The 19,241-nt window shown below is 31.5% G+C and overlaps 1 protein-coding gene across 3 annotated transcripts; it reads left to right on the forward strand.

The window, feature by feature from the left end:
• Positions 1-7: 7 nt before the first annotated feature.
• On the forward strand, positions 8-18,896 carry LOC134715776 (uncharacterized). Of its 3 annotated transcripts, XM_063578208.1 has the most exons (11): positions 100-304; positions 2,780-2,860; positions 8,652-8,776; positions 10,703-10,881; positions 11,820-11,873; positions 12,754-12,904; positions 13,870-13,985; positions 15,567-15,657; positions 16,122-16,631; positions 16,923-17,032; positions 17,945-18,896. In XM_063578208.1, the coding sequence occupies exons 1-11, from the start codon at positions 288-290 to the stop codon at positions 17,969-17,971; spliced, it is 1,461 nt and encodes a 486-aa protein (XP_063434278.1). In that variant the 5' UTR covers positions 100-287; the 3' UTR covers positions 17,972-18,896. The 3 variants fall into 3 exon arrangements, with proteins under 3 accessions (XP_063434279.1, XP_063434280.1, XP_063434278.1); XM_063578209.1 differs by lacking the exons at positions 100-304; positions 2,780-2,860 and adding an exon at positions 8-87; XM_063578210.1 differs by lacking the exon at positions 2,780-2,860 and having other exon boundaries at positions 64-304.
• The last annotated feature ends 345 nt before the right edge of the window (positions 18,897-19,241 follow it).

The following is a 19,241-nucleotide window of genomic DNA, read 5'->3' on the forward strand; positions in this document are numbered from 1 at the left end:
AATCTTTCGAAAATCAATAAAATTACATTATTATTGTTAAAATATGAAGGCAGATGGTTTTCACACAAATCGATTTCAGACATACAGGTAAACTGAAAAATTTGAATAAAAATAATTAATGATTTCTAACGTGAAATGATATCAATGGTATGATGCAAATATGATTAAGATTAGAGATAAAATTTGACTGATTAACCTGGGCGTTGATGCACAGTATTCGCCAGGTATTTTGATGGTAGAGGTTAGAGGTCATCAGTGTCGATAATTGAAGGGATGTCAATATCAATATGGCGAAACAGGACAGGTAAGTCCTATTATTTTTATAACTTAAGAAAATGTCATTCAAGATTTAGATTAATATTTTCACCAGTAACTGAATACGAATATAATGATTTCATTTCTTAAAGTTTGAATTGTTCTTTTTTTCATACGCCTACATATATAATATATCAATATACATTTACTAGGTTCAAGTAACAATAATACGTCTTAATTGTTGTAAATTACCCCAGAAATATTGATGAATGTACGTTGTTATTACAGGAAAAAATATGTTTTTTTATTTTAAGTCATCAGGACAACTGAATTAGACGATTACATTAATATAAATGTTGGTTTTAACCAGGACTTTTTGTGGTTGAATATCACCAGCTTCTTTAAAATTGCGCAATGCAACCAGTTTAAAAGATATACGTTTTCGGAAAGCTTCCATTGATAACGAAGTGATCAAATTATTAAAAATTGTCACCCTGAATTGTAATGATAAGTTATAAAGAAAAAGATGCATGTTTTACAAAGGATCCGGACGGGTACATAGTTAGAAAACATATGTTTAAACTGAAACATTCTTTGTTTCATACATTTTAAACACTAAGTCTTGTTTGTTCGTTAATCCTGTAACAATCTTTATAATATATTAAAAAAAATGAAGAAATATACAAATGTATTGAAAATTTGAAACACAAATCAATCATTTTTTATTTTCATATTCATAAATCTAGTTTTATGTAAATTTTGGAAAAAAATCCATAAAATAACAAATCAATTTATTACATAAATACACTTTTTGATTTTTAATTCTTATTTCGACCCTTTGGCCAATTTGATGATCATAACGTAAAACAATATCAACAAAGTCATCAATAACATGGTACATCATACATATTATTGTTCGGATACATAAAATGGTAGCACGGCCTTGTTCCCACAACTATAAAACTGACATGATTTGATGACCGGAATGTCCGTCATTATCATCACGAACTATTTATTGACAGGTTTAATTATACAAGACATAATGGATTTAATTATTTTTTGTTTGATTGTAGTGTGGTTGTGGTTTTCTTCGGTCATTCTTGTTATCCAACCGGAAGCCAGTTACCTAGCTTCTTCGGTTCTACTAGTCATAGAGTTCTAGCGATTTCATTGATATGCATGTGTAGAATTGTAGCCAGTTGATACACCCGCTTGGAGCTCTAGCAAGTTGATACACATGCTTGGAGTTCTAACACGTTTATATCCGTAAAGAGTTCTAGGAGGTTAATTTCCCCGTTTAGAAAACAGCGAGGTGATGTGTTCATTCAGGATAACTAAATGTATCTATTAAAAGCTTAATGGGGGGATGAGCAATTGCAGGTTACTGTGCGGCTTCGACAATCTACAAAACCCATCAAGTACAATTAGCTGTATCAGGCCCTTATAGATATCAGAATACAGAAAAAAACGTCTTTTACACTAGTGATTCAGGTTTTTGACCGAACAATACTTCACTACTAGTTTCATGTACTTTTATTGTCGCTCTGTTGGAGATACGTTCATATAACCAACAACCTCCTTGATATAACAAAGCAATACTTTAAATAATAACATTCTGTGACATAAAAGATGAGGAAAACCAATAGACAAATATGAAATAAAGTCTTTATTCTGTTGTTTACTAATTCGGGAAGTAACATACTTAAGTTTTTAAGCTTACTAGATACGAGATGATAAATTGTTTTTGATAAATAAATTCCAAACAGATGTTATTTGAGTACAGGGAGCGATGCACTAAACGGCACGTTTACATCAGCATATCCGTGATTGATAAAAATTATATAATCATTAACAAAAAAAATGATCAAAGTCCAAATTCATTCACACCCTTTTTTTTTTTTTTTATCAAATCAACAACTCTCACTTTGGGTATAATCTAGTCCAAAATTGCTCTGAAACCCTTCTAGACCGACTTGTTTGGACCGCGTCCTTTAGTATACAAATTACACGCTAAACCTTTAGAGGGGCAACATATGTCAACTACACTGTACTACATGTGTAAGTATAAGAGCAAGAGCACATACAAATAACTGAAAATAAGTAAAAATCTTGAAGAAAACGAACTAAAAATATGAAATAAGGATGGGAAAGGGGGTCCATGTTCCAAACACTTATAAAAAAAAACTGATATCTAGCTGACGATAAGGCAATATGCGATTGTAACTAGTTTATAACTTCTGTCAGAGAACCAGGGTAGTGCGATGTTTTTTCAAGTAACTGTTCGCTATCGTAATGACATTTGACACAGATATAAGTGGATTAGTTATGGACATCTGAAAAAAGCACTTAAAAATGTTTTTTCCAGTAACTATTTCATTTTATCACGGTTTTATCAATAAGTCAATTAAAATAGCGACTAATGTTTTTAAAATAGTTGAATAAAAAAAAAATGAATAATGGTAGTTATAGCGAGAAATGTCTTGTAACTAATTTAATTTAAATTAACTTGATGTATTGAATTCAGGGTTTCAAATGACATACCAACTTCGGGATCAGATCTTCAAGAAAAAATAATATATTTATTCATTGATGAAACCATTCAAAGGTACAACAGTATATATATATGTGGGTAATGGAGCTTTGATAACGCTGAACATAGCTAAAGAAAAGTCTACAAAAACACGAGGCTAAAAATTATCCTTCAGACTGCAATTAACACTTAACATTAATATATATCAATGCTTCTGGTGTACTTTAATATAAAATAGCTGATAAAAAGCAGCTATGCAAATTATACATATTAAATATGTGTGAATGATAAATTATGCAATAATAACAATTTAAAAACAGCTGCTTTATATGCTTGAATGTTCATACAAAATATACTCGTGCTCGTATATATTTTGTATACTAAATATATGACAAACGTTAAGCATTCATAAAGGCCACCGTATTCTTGAACAGCGGTACAAAAATAACCTAAAACAGTTTTGGAGTAGAGGGAAAAACAAGTTTAACAGGGCTGAAGAATACGTACATACATACGATAAATATGACCGTGAATATCGGACAACTGACCTCATGGCTACTATAAAGTATTTAATTATGAATAAGGCGTCAATGATAAAAGGTCCATTAATGGTCAACTCTCCTCTGGAAATACTTACGTTACCATTACAAATTAATTGATTGTTATAAAATGTTTGTCTGGTGTCGTGTCAATCTATCTATTGTTTATTCAAGATGACAATTATACATACAAACAGAATATATAATGAATTAATTTGAGCTGGCATGTTCTCACGAAAAAAATGTTTGGTAATGATAAAAAATGCATCTGAAAAAAAAGTGCGAAAATTTATTAAATGTAAAATGTTTGTTTCTTGTTTATTCTATATAAGCTTAAGGTATAGGGCAGATTTCACAACATGTTAACTCCACCGCATGTTTGCGCCTGTCCCAAGTTAGGAGCCTCTGGTTTTTGTTAGTCGTGTATGTTTTTTTTAAATTTTAGTTCATTTATACGTTTTAAGGTTTTTTGTGACGTCCAATTTCATTGAGCTGGTAAACATTTTGTTAAGGGACCAGGTGAAGCCAGTCTCCGGCTTGCGGGATTTTTTCGCTGTGTTGGAGACTATTTGGTGGACTTCGGCTGTTTTCAGCTCTTTGGTCGGGTTATTGTCTCTGACACATTCCCCATTTTCATTCTCAATTCAATAGTAAACATGTATACGCAATAGATGCTTTTGGAAACTTAATCAGCAATTGTACATCTGAATGCAGCCGACTTGGCTCAAAAGTGTATATGAGCATGACTGACGTGGCGCTCTGTTTTTGCAAGATATACATATTCATTTGAAACAGAGACATGATTAACAATTTATCACGACTCTGTTTGAATACTAATTGTCAAGGGAAATATTCACAATTTTCATTCCAGACAAGTAAATATTCTCATGCAATATTCATTACTAACAATTTAGAAATGTATATTAATTTGGCAGTTTACACCTGTAATACTGGAATGTGGTCACAAGGCCATTATCAGGTTGTTGTCTTTTATCTGTTACCTGACAGATGGTAATATTATACGGGCAATAACAATCATGTTGACTGATAACCGTCTTTGCTGTTTACACCTTTTGTATGTTTAATTACATTGGCATAGAAAAAACATTGTTAGAATCTACAAAAAAGGTGAATTGTATATATATTATGGTAAAAAAACAGAAATAAGTGATGGAGAACCCATCAAGTAAGAAGACTTCTCGGCTGCAGAAGAGACAAGTCTTCAATAATTTGTCTTATCTGGTTTTAGTCTTAAGCGAACTAAGTATATACTAAGATTGTGAAAGGAATGTTACATGTAACTGTTAAATTAGGAGATACATTTCAATGAGAATGACAGGGTAATGGAAATATGGTCACTTTCTTCAACCATCAACCGCCTTGTCAAAGAGGAGCGCCGTTTGACTATGTGGAATGTACAAGTACGTAACCCGGCACGTCCGATTATGAAGATGAAGTTAAATCTGATTCCTCATGATCATGTAAAGAGAGTGCCACGCTCTCTACATAAAAAAAACCAAAGAAACCTTGCAATAACAGTATCTGTATGATAACACCTCATTAAAGGGTCCACACAGGCTAAATTTCTGTCCCTATTCAATGCCCTCGTTTTCCAGTGACATTCCAAATTTCTCTTCTTTCATCCCAAATGTCCACTATTACAGGATCTATTTATTGTATTCATTGTTGATTGGTGCTAGTGCTTAAAATGTTTGCCACTGAACGTTAATCAACCAACAATCAATCATCACTTCAAACAATATCTTTTATCCCCTACTAGTAAAATTCTATCAATAACTTGGTGTCGCTGTAATATGAGTGTGCATTGAACGCGCGAAGAAGGATACATTTTGTCTCTCTATTCAAATCTAAAACGAAAGATCTTGTATAAATTTGTGCAAATGATGAGAATTTAAAACAAATAATCTTGTATTTTGGTTATAAACGAGAAAAATTAGAAAACTATCAAAATTGCAAATAACTATTCAAGCATTTTACTTTGTAATGACTATAAAGGTGATAAATGCTAATATATACAGGCTCCTCTATTAATAACTGCTGTTTCCTTTGAATCTTAAATATGAAATAAGATAAAACAAACGTTTGCGTTAATTCGCAAAGGTTTTCGTTACAATGCAAAGATAGGAAGAAATATTTAAATTACAAATTTGTGGCGCTAATACACTTCAATAATTAAGAATATTTGCCTGGCAGTAATATTTTATTTACTAGTAATCTGTTTCATTGATGTTTTTTTTAACTCTGCTCTGGCGGAGGCTCAAAACAGAATAAAGTGAGTATATCCATATTTATATGATTGTCAAAAATTATTTGTATCTCTCAATTATATTACTAAAAAGAAGGGAGAACCACTGTAATAAATTACTTTTCTCAACATGGGCCCTTTAATTGGAATAAACAATCTTTATCTTTATCTTTATCATTTGTACTTAGTCAGAATGTTCTCGCACTCGCTGTAGGCAAAATATAGTTACATAGTTATAACAAAATCTTCGGGTGTGAGTTAGAGGTTAATTCGATTGTTCTGATACATGTAATGTGTAGATAGACGTATAAATACAAGACGTATAATTCACTCAGGGATTTATCACACCAGCAACAATACAATTACAGTTCATGAACATCTTAAGTATGAAAGGAAAATCTTCTTAGGATGGACATATATTATAGTTTTTAAATTTATATGATATGTAAGCCTTGTTTATTACGAATAGATTTAACATGTTTAAGACTTGTTGCGTTGAAACTTTCGGTATGTTAGCATTAAAACTGACAACTGGGATTATGAATTGTAAAAACCGGTTAACATTATATTGGGTACTATAGAAAACTTATATTTAGTATATTTATTTTATCTCTTTATAAGGGAGGCCATGTCTAAGGGACGGACAGTTGATATAAATAAATATACTAATTTAGTCCCTTACAGTTTCCAGTTTCATAATTAACAAACGATGTGTACTGTAAATAAAAGTAATTGTCATACTGAAAACTACACGAAGAGATATAATATAGTACCATATATGTATCTGGCAACTGTAACAATACACATGTTTAATACCAACCTATGAAATTGAACTGTGATGTCATTGCGTTTATTAATGTTTAAGAAATCTAATGCGTTTACAATTTGCTTTGATCCACGGAATGACATTTAAGAATAAAGTAATGAAATTTAATAAATTCGAAAGTACCTATATTACATCTGGTAAGTTCGTTCTGTGCTATATTAGGGTTTCAATTAATATTTGTGCATTTTCTTCAGAGAAAGATGCCTTTTGTTTGTTAAAAACACATTAATATATATTATTTCGACACAATTGTAGTAAGGGTTGACCCTGGACGTATGAATTATGAAACAATTTATTTTAATTTGTAATCTGAATTAAATTTTAAGACATTTGAGATGTATAATTAAAATCAATATGACCGTTTTTGTCCCAAAATATTCTACATGTGACATGTAGCAAATATTCACATGCCAAACCCTAACGACTTTTTTGTGAGAGAAAATAGAATGATTACTAATTGATTCATAAATAATAAATCTTACTCAAATATTTCTATTCTATCCTGTCATTATCCTTAAAAGTTCAGCCATATGGTGTTAATCATATACTAAGGTGACTAGACCTAGTTTGTACATGGTAATACACTACTTACAGATATAATGACAATTACATGACCGGTTGATGACAAACAGTTTTTAAAATGTATCAATATTGTCATAGTGTGTCGGTGTAAATATATATATATATGGCATGATCATTGCTGTCTCCTAACTTCTGTTGCCCATTTGGTGGTGTGACATCCCCCTTTCCATCCAGTCCTGATTTTGATGGTATTGCGTATCGTTCAAATCTACAATTCGTTTGCGCGTTAATATATATAGATACAAGAAGATGGGATATGAGTTCCAATGGGTCATTTCTCTTTCCAAGATACAATTTGTAGAAGTAAACCATTATAGGTCAAAGTACGGTCTTTAACACGGAGCACACCGAACAGCAAGCTATAAAGGGCTCCAAAATGACTACTGTAAAACCATTCAAACAGGCCTTGACAACCAACGGCCTTATCTATATAAAAAAAAAAGAGAAACGAGAAACACATAAGAACCACTTCAACAAACAACAATCCCTGATTTTTTTAGTGTCATTGAGTTAATATTATTGCTTGGTATGTTTTTGTTCTTTAGATTTTCTACCCCCCCCCCCCTTTTAATCTTGTTTGTTCGATATATCTCCCTCCATGTGAATTATTTATTGCTACATACAAGTCAGTGAACTTACAGTACTTCAATAACAAAGAAGTTCCCTAAGAGTTTTTATTAGATCACTGCCATACAATAAAGCTTGAAGTTGTAATCATTTAATCTTGACTGCGTGTAAAATAGTTATGTTAAAATAACTAGAAACAATTGTATTCTGCATGCTATTTTGTATTTGGGTTAAACTACGTCTAAATTGAAAAATGTATTTTATGTAATCTGTTAATTTTTCATTTATATGAAATGACTTATATCAAAATATTTATTGAAGTCAATGTTACCAGCATTGAGACAGTTTAAAATAATAGCTAGTTACAATTTAATGTTGCCAATACAGTTTTCATTCTATATAACCAAAGATCAAGTCATAACTTTAAGTTGTCAAAGAGCAAGTTATAATTCAAAGTTGTCAATAGCCAGTTATGATTTAATATTGCGATAATTGAGCCAGTTATAATTCAATGTAGCTTATGCCGAATCAGTTACAATTCAAAGTTGCTAGAATTGATCTGTTATAACTTCTAACACTATAACGCTTGGGGGATGGACCCCAGCTTTTTCTAAATATTTTGTTTGTGTATATGTTGTTTTTTTTTAGAAAATGGTCTATAATATTTTAACTTATTGAATATGTTCTGCTCTTTTTCATACGGTTTTACAATAGTTTAGAAATTTGGACCCTCCATTGTGGAAAACAGAAAATGAGGGTCAAAATTTATAAAACATAGTATGGTATGGACAAAAGCAGGACAAAATATTTGAATTTCATTTTATTATGTCATATCAAGAACATACTGCGTGAAATAATTTGAAATCAAATTTAAATTTGAATTTATTTTTTTCACTTCCCGTATCTATCATGAAATTCCTCTTACATGTAAATGTCAAGTCTTTTAAACAGGAAACGTTTTCTATTTACAACTTTTGAATAAATTTATTGAATAGTTCCTGCATATTTAGACAACATTCAAACCATAATGAGCATACCCCACACATAGTAACAATTGTATTAAAGTAGTTTCATTTGCCCCCACAGGTGTTGTCGATCTCTGAAGACATTTATAAGAGGATTATGTGTTGAGTGTACCATTATAGCACTGACAGTTGTTGACATATTTTTCATAACAGTAGAATTATTGATCAGAGCAGAAGTTTTGCAAGGTAAGGATTTAGATTTTAGAAAAACAAGAAACATCAATGGCTTAAGCAAACAGATTTAATCTTAATCTGATATAGAGATTATTGACTAATGTGTATGCAGGTGTCAATGATGCAGTTCATTTCTACATTCCTCATGCATATTATATCATGTTTATTGTGGGAGTTGAATATATAACAAAGTGTATACAAGTATATAAATAATATCATGGTAGCTGCTTAAAGAGTCTCTTATCAGCCAAATTATCTATTAAATGTGATAGAAGTGCCATGTAAGCGAGAGGTTTAACAAGCCATAAAACCAGGTTCAACTCAGTTTTTTTCTTTAAATGTCCGGTTACAAATTGGAGATATGGCAGTGGTTATCTGATACTTCCATTTCTATTTATGTTGGCGTTTGTTTTTGTTTCGCTTCAGTGTTTCAGTTGTTCCGTTGTTTTCCTCTTCTAGATGGATTGTTTCCTTCAGGTTTAGTTTGTAACCCGCATTTGTTTTATCTGAATCGATTTATGAACAGGGGTTTTCTACTGTTGCCTTTAACGATATGCAAAAAATAAGCACTGTAAATAATAATACAGCCTTTTCCAGTAAAATCAGAAAAATCAAGAGGAACACGATGATTATTTTGCTGCTTTTATGTCAGTTGTTTTATAGATATAATTGTTTAATGCATTATTATGGGTGAACTGTTGTGACTTTGCTCTTCAACTTGAATCAGTGGCGAGGTTGATACTTACTTTTACCTTTGGCCTTAAATTATAAGAACTGATTTCGTAGCATAGTATTGATGACAAATAAACTTTATATACCATGTACGCGAATATGTTAATCTGATGTGACAGTTATAATAAGTATGACCAAAGTTGAAATAACATAAACTAAACATTCGAGCGAAAAGAGTCATCACGAAAGGAATGGTGACAACCTAGCATATATATTGTGAATACAAAGACTTGTAATCTCCTTTAAATGTATTTGGTTTGTACCATCCATTGTAGAAAACAATACCATGCATGTCAGGAATATGGCAGTTTTTTTTCAAGATGTTTGTTTTTATGTATGTTAGCGTTTGTTTTTGTTGCACTTCAGTGTTTCTGTTGTTCCGTTGTTTTCCTCTTATAGACTATAGTTGATGTGTTTTGTCTCAATCGATTTATGACTTTCGAACAAAGGTGAGGCCTTTATTTGTAGTATTTGTATACGATACTTCAATGAAGCACAAATTAACTAGGCTGACGTGATGATGTTTATTAAACATTTAATTTATGTACAGTCCAATGTTGCTAGATTTTCCCATTTGCTCTTAATATCTTTTCTTAAAGTTCAAATTGATAAAATCATATCATAGTCCATCAAAGTACAAATTATTACAATTTTTAGAAAATCACATATCACCTATAAGATGACCGAATAGCACGTGGAGATAGATGATATCATACATATAAACAGAGCAGATAATTATATTTACCAGGATTAGATATAAATGTAATTCCTCTTACTTGTTTAACGTTACGGTCAGTGACAAATAGTTCATAGATATTCAGAACGATCAATGTTTAAGAAGCTCTATTCAATATATTTTTGGTTTGCTTAATCAATAAGCAAGCTTTTAATCTGTATTCTATAAACTTGCTACATTTGAAATAAAAAAAATAAACATTAAACTAAATGGAAACAATGATTCCATATTGCATTAGTATTTCACATGTTTTGCTTCCTTTAATATATCAAACATACTGATATTTAAAAAAAAATCTACAGCTGTCATGACTGTCTGCATTTAATTCATAGACATTCGATATCTTATAACTTTTGCCACATTTTTAATACTGTAACTCCAATATAGCGTGTATAATATCTCGGAAGATAATTGTTTGTTTTAATTTAATTTAATTGTTTCCAAAAAAATATTTTTTGTTTTTGTTTCAGATCCTTCTGAAAGCAAGCCAATAGATTATCTTAGTAGTCAAAGTTCTAACACAACAGCGCAGAATGATATTGATCCAGGAGGAGGTTGTCGTACATGTAATTTTGATACGTCTCTTGGGGCTGCATACTGTGTCTCACATTACATAAGTTTAGTTATAGCTATGATCTTCTTTATAGAGGTAAGAATGGTTACTACAAATACAATGCATGCACCATCTTCATTATTATATCAAGTCATTATCAGTTGGAACTGATTTAAATTCTAAATACCACAAGCCAACACAACTAAGGTTATACGGGCTGTAGTGGTACCATCCACATTTTACTAGCTTATACAGATTGTTTGATTGATTCTTGGTTGCTTCAAGTTAACGTAAAGTGGCAAATATTTCATGCATGTACAGGACGAAGCTTATGAAGAGCAGCGGTCAAGTGAATGATATACCTGTATATAGATATATATGAATATCATGTGTTAGGTCAATTTTGATTAATTTTTATTTCTGGCTACTTAAGTTCGGTAAACACGGAAATGTGGTATGATTGTCAATGAGAAAGTTATCCACCATCGACCGTCAAAATGACGTAGATGTTTAAACTTATCGGTCGTCCCACTGTCTATATCACTCTGTTCAGCTCTTAATATTATTCCGTATCATGTCTTTGTGACGTCAAATACGTTGACCCGGTCTTAATAACTTTGACCCGGACTTATCAGCGACGTCATAATGTTTGAACCGACGTTAATAACTTTGACCCCAACTTATCAAGTCATCTTTTGAGTGCTGGTGAAACAAAGAAAACACTTCCGAAACACACAAATATAGCCCGATAAATCGATTATCAGATTATCTGCATATTGATATTGTAAAATATCAGCTGCTTGACATAATATGAAGGCTTTTTGATCTCGTTCGCTACGCTCACTCGACAAAAAGCTTCATATTATGTCTCGCAGCTGATATTTTACGATATCAACATGCAGATAACCTGATAATCGGTACATATTTTTCAAAACATTTTAAAACATTTTTGTTTTTTATATGACAATTTAGAGCATAAGAGATGTTTTCCCCCAATTCGATTACCTAATGGCATTTTTTCTTCTTTTTTTCAGTTATTATTCCGATTTGTAACCGGCTGTTCAAAAATGTGTAAAGATGTAATACAGGTAATCTAAAGTATATTTATTAACCTTATTTTGTTAATATAGCACGAAAATGTTCCTTTCGGTTCAATGCAGAGACCTCTCTATTTTAACAAACTTGATCATGACAATTGAAATAGTATCAAATATCACACTCTTACTATACTATACAAGTGTGGACACAGATCAGTTTTGGTTGGAATTTTCAATTTACGTTTAAAATATGTTCGACATTATTATCATCACCGCGAATTTTTCCTCACCGAATTTATGTATTGTTACTTTACCATATAAATGTCACTCTTATAAAAAAAATTATATCTATCGCAACTCGTGTGCTCGTCTTTATAAGGATAACAAAATCCGAGATCTACATTTAATTATACGAAAAAAACCACTAATGCACTGAACCCGTGATCTTTAAGAAATGTTATTTCCACAAGCTGCTAACTTCCTTTACTGTTTATGAAATTGCTGTATGAATATTTATATGGTTATTGATATACATATAGAGGGTATATAAGACGGCATGAGTTCATATCTTGCTAAGTATTTTCAAGTTTCATCGCACTTTCAGTAACAGCGAACAATCTTTGTAACGATATTATATTTTAAAACCTGCATTATGTGGTTGTGGTTGTGATTATCTGATATATATACCGTTATTTCAGAGTTCCGTGCTTCTCCCGTGCGATTTCTTATATGTATTCTATAAGAGCCTTTTGTTAGTAAATTCGTCGAAATTTAATGAGAGAGGGATGCAATCTAAAGAAAGAAGAGCAATTCTAGCCCCACCACATATTCATATGCCTGACCATGCTGCAGGGTCAGAAGCATCGTTATGGACGATCTGTCTTAATGACATGTACGTGAAACCTAAAGATCTTATCATCTTTTATTTCAGCTGATAGACAGTTTTACAGTATTTAACCTTGCTGCTATTGAGGTGCTGTTCACAATATTTTGGGAGAAAACTTTGTGCTTTCATATAGCTATAGAAGCCATTACTTTTATAGTAGCACTAAGGTTGTTGCGAATACCAAAAGCCTGCAATGGTAGGTATACCTTTTATTCTAATGCAATAAGTTTGTAACGGCAATTTTCATTGGACGTTGACAAATATTTTGAGGGGTTATATTCCACGTTCTACCAGTCCGTAACTAAGAAAGCCACCATTTTGAATTCCGATATTTTTTGGGTATGTAATTTCCTCGTAATTTCTCAAAAAATAAACAAGATAGTCACATTCTGAGCCTTAAAATCTTCTTTTTGTCTATATTGAAACCATTCTGAAGCGTACGCAAGGTAGAAATACGTTTCGTATTCATGTTAGACAACCAGAGCATACATATGACGTCACATTGTTTAAATGCTAAAGACGATGCAACAGTTTCGCGGAGTTTTTCATTTATGGCATTTTCAAGCCAAATATTTATTAAATGAAGTGTATGTTAATATGTGGCATTAGAATGGAGATAACTGTATTGTATTTTAAGCTTGGCCTTCGTAAAACTTGATTTTACTGTCGCAAATATCCGTTTACCTATCTCCGCTCCGCGTCGCTAGGTAAACTCAATTTGCGACAGTAAAATCGACGTTTTACGAAGGCCAAGCTTAAAATACAATACAGTTATCTCCTAATTTTTGACTATCAGACATTTTAGGAAAATTTGAAATACCACGTTGCGCTCAGATATAAATTAAGTAACCAATAAATGATATGATTGACTTTCAATAATAAATGAAGATGAAAATAAATGCAAATATGTCAAAATTTGATAAGCTAAACAATTTGTTTATCTAGAAATTAATGCGAACTTTCATGTTTGCGAATCCTTGATCATTGCTAATATACGAAATTACATAAAAAAAATGATGAAAGTAAAACGATCCCTAAATTTTGAATGCATGTTTTATTATTGTGGCTGAACCTGATGCTGACGTATTTTATTAAAACATTGCAACACTCTTTGAATTTAAAGTATTATACCATGCTAATATTTCTAAATTTTCATTCTAGTATTAAAAGAAGATTATTCTGAAAAGATGGATTTGGAAGTGCATTATTTAAGCAAGGCCAAATCTAAAGCAGAAGAACGTTCAAGAGAGCTTGCTAATACAGTACAGAAGCAACAGGTAACTATACAACCTATAGCATACGTTGTCAGTAATATCTGTACGCCACAAATTCATACACCTTGGAAATAAGGGGCAGGGTATGACAAAATATTAGACTTGCATTGATCTGCTCTTTACTATGTATGAAAAAATAAAAACCATAAACCCACAAATGAAAGAATATTTTTTATTTACAAAAGTAAAATAAATGGATGAATTTATCTTAAGGTATTCTAATTTCTCAATATACAGAACAAGTGGCTTTCTTTAAAAAAAAGAAGAGCAATACGTGAACCTAAGACCATGACTTGTCACTGAAAGATTGTTGTTGAATTTTTGTTTGCGTTTGAGCTAAAATAATTTACTGTAAATCGAATGAGACAATGATAATGTTAAACTTCCTTTATTAAAGCTATGTCCTTGTGTGCACATACTTGCACAAGTTAGTTGAAAGTAATGTTAAATAGATATTAATAGAAAAAAGTAAATTTATAGATACTATTATTTGAATACGGTATATGCATTTTAAAGCTCGATTATTGTTTAAATCTCTTTTGAATGTACCCCCCCCCCCCAATCTTCTTGCAAATCCCAGTGTCTGTAAACCGGATGTCGGATGCAAATTGCACAAACCAATCGCAATATAAATTTCAGCAGTTATTTTGCTGAATATAATCCAGATGCATTTATTTCACCTATTATATCTTTATATCTAAATTTGTTTTCTGCATGGACGTCCTCAATTAATAAAGCTGTCTATCTGTGTTATTTCCTTCTTTTGGTCTAAACCGATTAGAACAACAAGGCGATTATTTTACTTTACTGAATTAAATGTAAATGCACCTTGGACTTTTTTTCACAATTTGATTTTTTTTCTTAAGCAGTAAGATCATAAAACTTCATAATATGTGTTTCTGGTTTCTGGTTAAATGTGGGAAACTGTATTAAATTAATCTGTATTGCAAAATTAGACCTATAAGAGTCAAGCAATACAATCAAACAATAATTCTATACAATACAATGCAATACAATGAAATACAATGTAATACAGTGCAATACAATATAATACAATACAATATATAGAATAATAGAACATTAGAGTTCAATTATAAATGTATGTAAAAAACACCATCATAACCTTGTCTGACACGGGTCTGACTCCCTCAGTTCTAAAGACTGTTTAATGAAGACTCCAACATGACAAACAAGTTCAGGGATGGGGTTTAGAATGTGTTTAAGTTTATAGAATGCATCAAGATGTTGAAATAGTGGTACATAGTCTTTTAGATAAGCAAAAAGAAGAGCAATTGAAAAAAAATGTATTTTACAGAAATCACATAAAACTACTATTATTTTCACTTCCTTATTCAAATAGTATATTGTATAAACTTGTTTAGATTTATATTAATTGTGGCTAAGTTGTGCATAAGTTCAAAACTGAAATACTGTAACGAAATTTAGAATAAATTATAAGCCAAATGTTATGGATGAGACAGGTCTCTGAGATTGTTCTTTTCGGTTTTTTTTTACCAGTTTTAAAAGTCCCTTGAGGTATTCTTTAACTGTGTTTATATTTTTATTCTGTCTCCATTTTAATAGACTGAAATAGAGACACTGCGGAAACAGTTAGGGTCAGGATCTCTGTATGAAAATGATATTATAGTACACACACGAGGGACAGATGATCTAGGTGAGTATATAATAACATTGATGACCACGTGATGTATATGTTTCAATTGTCAAAGCTACAACCCTGTTCTCAATTGTAACATTATGGAATGTGACTTGTCACAAATATTGACTTGTCATAAACACTTGACTTGATGGGTGCCAATATAGTGGATCAGGCTCTATTTACACTTTTTTGGCCACATATGATTATTGAACAAAGCATTTGACGTCTACACTTTAAATTTCTTCATTCATTAGGAAACAAATCGGTACAGCATAGTCCTTCCCGATATTTTTTCTTCCGATTTATATGAAAATTGTTAATATGAAAAGCATATGGCCCGCTATAACGACGTTATCCATCGAATCGAATGCATGGTATGTTTTGCTTATTTAATAGTTTGTAACTTTGACTTAATATGTTTCATTAGAAAGAAGTGATTGCAAAGTCATGTGACTTCATATTATTGTTATTTTTTACAGACTCCTCCACTATAAGTAATGGTCATGTTCCTAGTGAAGCATCAGTGACCCATAGTGGACACAGTGGACTATCTCCTAAATTTGTTTCAACCATCAAAACTGACAGTCATATTGTTTCTATGACAACCCCACCTGTTCCAAATCGTGAAAGTAAAGACAGCAATGTATCTTATGCAGTCATAGAAAATAACTCAAACAGGCAAAGAAGGCATGAATCCGGTGAAAATAAAGCAATTTATAAAAATGTTTGTCATGTTAAAAGTCCTTCACAAGAAGTTAAACGGACAAGTAGTGAGGTTGGCTCAAGGATTACTTTCGAAAGTGATATCGACACTAAAAACCTTATTCATAGATCTAAAAGTACAAAAAGTTCAAAAGGAGAGGCCATTAGAAGGGCTATTGCAATGCTAGAAAATAACAAATCACCAATTGAGACAAACCCAGGTGGACCAAGCGTGTCTCGCACTCCATCAAATAAACTCAGTGATCTAGACAATACAAAACTACAAGGTAAATTATAAATGTTTCTTCAAAATCAGTATGATTTTGCGTATGAGTGTATTCGACCAATGGTTGATGTTTTCGTTGTTGGTTTAAATATAAAAGTGTACGTCAAAACGTTTTACTTTCAATTTATAGGCATACAGAAATTAACATCAATTCAAAAAATCAAGGCAAAAGTTGCTGGTTATCGGTAAATTTGAGAATTAATATTATATATTATGTTCAAATCAGTAAATTGATTAATCTATCAATGAATAAAAAAAATCTTTAATTATTCAGTGTGTTTTGTACTTACAGAAAATGATTCCGGCTGTGTGAATGGTTCATTCGAGAGTGATGAAGAAGTGGTGAAGAGAAATCTCCCAGTGATGGCAGAATACCAGGGAACCCGAACATACAGAAGTGCTGTAAGTTTGTTGTCATTGTACAGTGACTAGGCCCTGTACAACGAAGCGTTGTTTCAGTTACCTATTGGACACTCCCCTTAACCTAGGGTAATTGTGAAAAAGCACTCACAAAGATTTCGGTCACTTCATATGGCTACCACTTGTCTTATATCAATTAATTTACTATGGAACTGGCTTGATTGAACATATACATTTGAAAGAAATTATGCAAGTGTTTTAATATTGAGGTTGCAACTCCCTCATACTTTAGGCGGATTGTGATAGTGGTGTGAGTGCCAATGAGACAACTCTCCATCCAAATAACAATGGAGCATGGAAGTAGTATGTTAATAGTATACTTCCGTGATAGGAGCAAACAATGAAATATCATTAAAGAGTATCTATAAACACACTCATCAAAGATACCAGGACTAAATTTTGTATATACTCCAGACGCGCGTTTCCGGTCTACAAAAGTCATCAGTGACGCTCGAATCCAAAAAAGTTAAAAGGCCAAATAAAAGTACGAAGTTGAAGAGCATTGAGGACCAAAATTCCTAAATATTTTGCCAAATAAAGCTAAGATAATCTATGCCTGAGGTAGAAAAGCGTTAGTATTTCAAAAATTCAAAAATTTGTAAATAGTTTATTTATAAATATAACCATATCAATGATAATTCATGTCAGCACAAAAGTGCTGACTACAGGGCTTGTGATACCCTCGGGGAAATAAATCTCCACCAGCAGTGGCTTCGACCCAATGCTAACAGCATGTACGTAAGATGTTATTTAATAGTCTAGCAACGAAAATTGATACTGACTAGAATAAATAAATCCACAATACATGGTCTACGTAAAGATTCTAAATTGTACATGTTAATGCTTTCATTACCTTTTACCAATGCTTACGCAAGATTTGTTTTTGTATTTTAGGAGGGTGTTCCATTGACAGATCTGTAGTTAAAAAATGATAAAGGAGTATGGAATTTACATATGGACAGATAGATAGCTGTACACATACTCTACAACATCTTTCATCACCGGTCTTTCCTTTCATTTATTGAATGTTTTATCCATTGACTTTTTCGTATTGCTCTTTTTTTAATTGTTTCTTTTAATGAAACGTCCAAGCTGTTTTAAATGTTGCATTTTATAATGCACAAGAATAACAATGTCATTATGTGACTAAATGTCAAAATTAACATATACTAAGTCTGATAGTGAAATGTGATGGTCTTTTCAGTTTGAACAGTGATATGGATACAATATTCCAATACATCTCGCAGCAATCTTGTCGTTTGAAACTTAATAAGACATAGCATGTGCATTTCAATCATTCATACTATAAATTGTATTATCATTGTTATATTTTTCATTTTCAATGCATTTATTTTTTATAACAAAGCATAATTCTACTGCTTTAAATATTATATAATTGATTTAAATGTGTTATAGATAAATAATCAAACGACCTCGAGAATTCCAATATGAATATTTTATTAACATGACATATATTGATATACAATTAATATTTTTTTATTTACATATATCACCCTCCCCTCAAATCAAGCTTAATTCTATCATTCATGCAGTCAATTAAACTATTGTATTCAAAATCAATTTCTGGATAACTAACGAGAAAGCCTTCTAAATGGTTAAAAAATATTTTAAGTTTCAGGTCTTTATAATTAAAATACAAAGTAAGGAACATAGGTATACTTCTACTGCTGCTGTTTTCTAGCAACGCCCTGGTCTGTCTCAACTGGCAATAGTCCTTTGTTTTATTATATTTTATTGTTGAAATTATTGTTAAAAAATGTTTTATTATAAGTAAGTTATAATAGTAAGTATCTTAGATTTTATATATAAAAATTTGAAGAAATGTGTTCGTGTGTGTGTGGTTTTTACTTTTTAACAGTTTATGAAACTAAACCGTTATGAAGCAGACAAGTAAAATCAAGGATCCTCCTAGCTGACATGATCCCTTTTCATGCAATAAAAGGCAACAGTAGTATACAGCTGTTTAAAACTCATAAATCAGTTTAGAGAAAAATAAATCCGGGTTATAAACGAAGCCGAGTGAAACTTATCAACTGTAAGAGGAACAACGGAGCAACCAAAAAAATACTGAAGTGCAACAAAAAAAACCATAGACTTTTGATTCCTTTTAGTTACAGAACATTTTAAGGATTAATGACAGGTTTTATGCCCAGCCAAACCTCTTGCTTAT

This window comes from Mytilus trossulus, chromosome 4, assembly GCF_036588685.1.
Source record: "Mytilus trossulus isolate FHL-02 chromosome 4, PNRI_Mtr1.1.1.hap1, whole genome shotgun sequence".
In the NCBI taxonomy this organism is placed as follows: Eukaryota; Metazoa; Mollusca; class Bivalvia; order Mytilida; family Mytilidae; genus Mytilus; species Mytilus trossulus.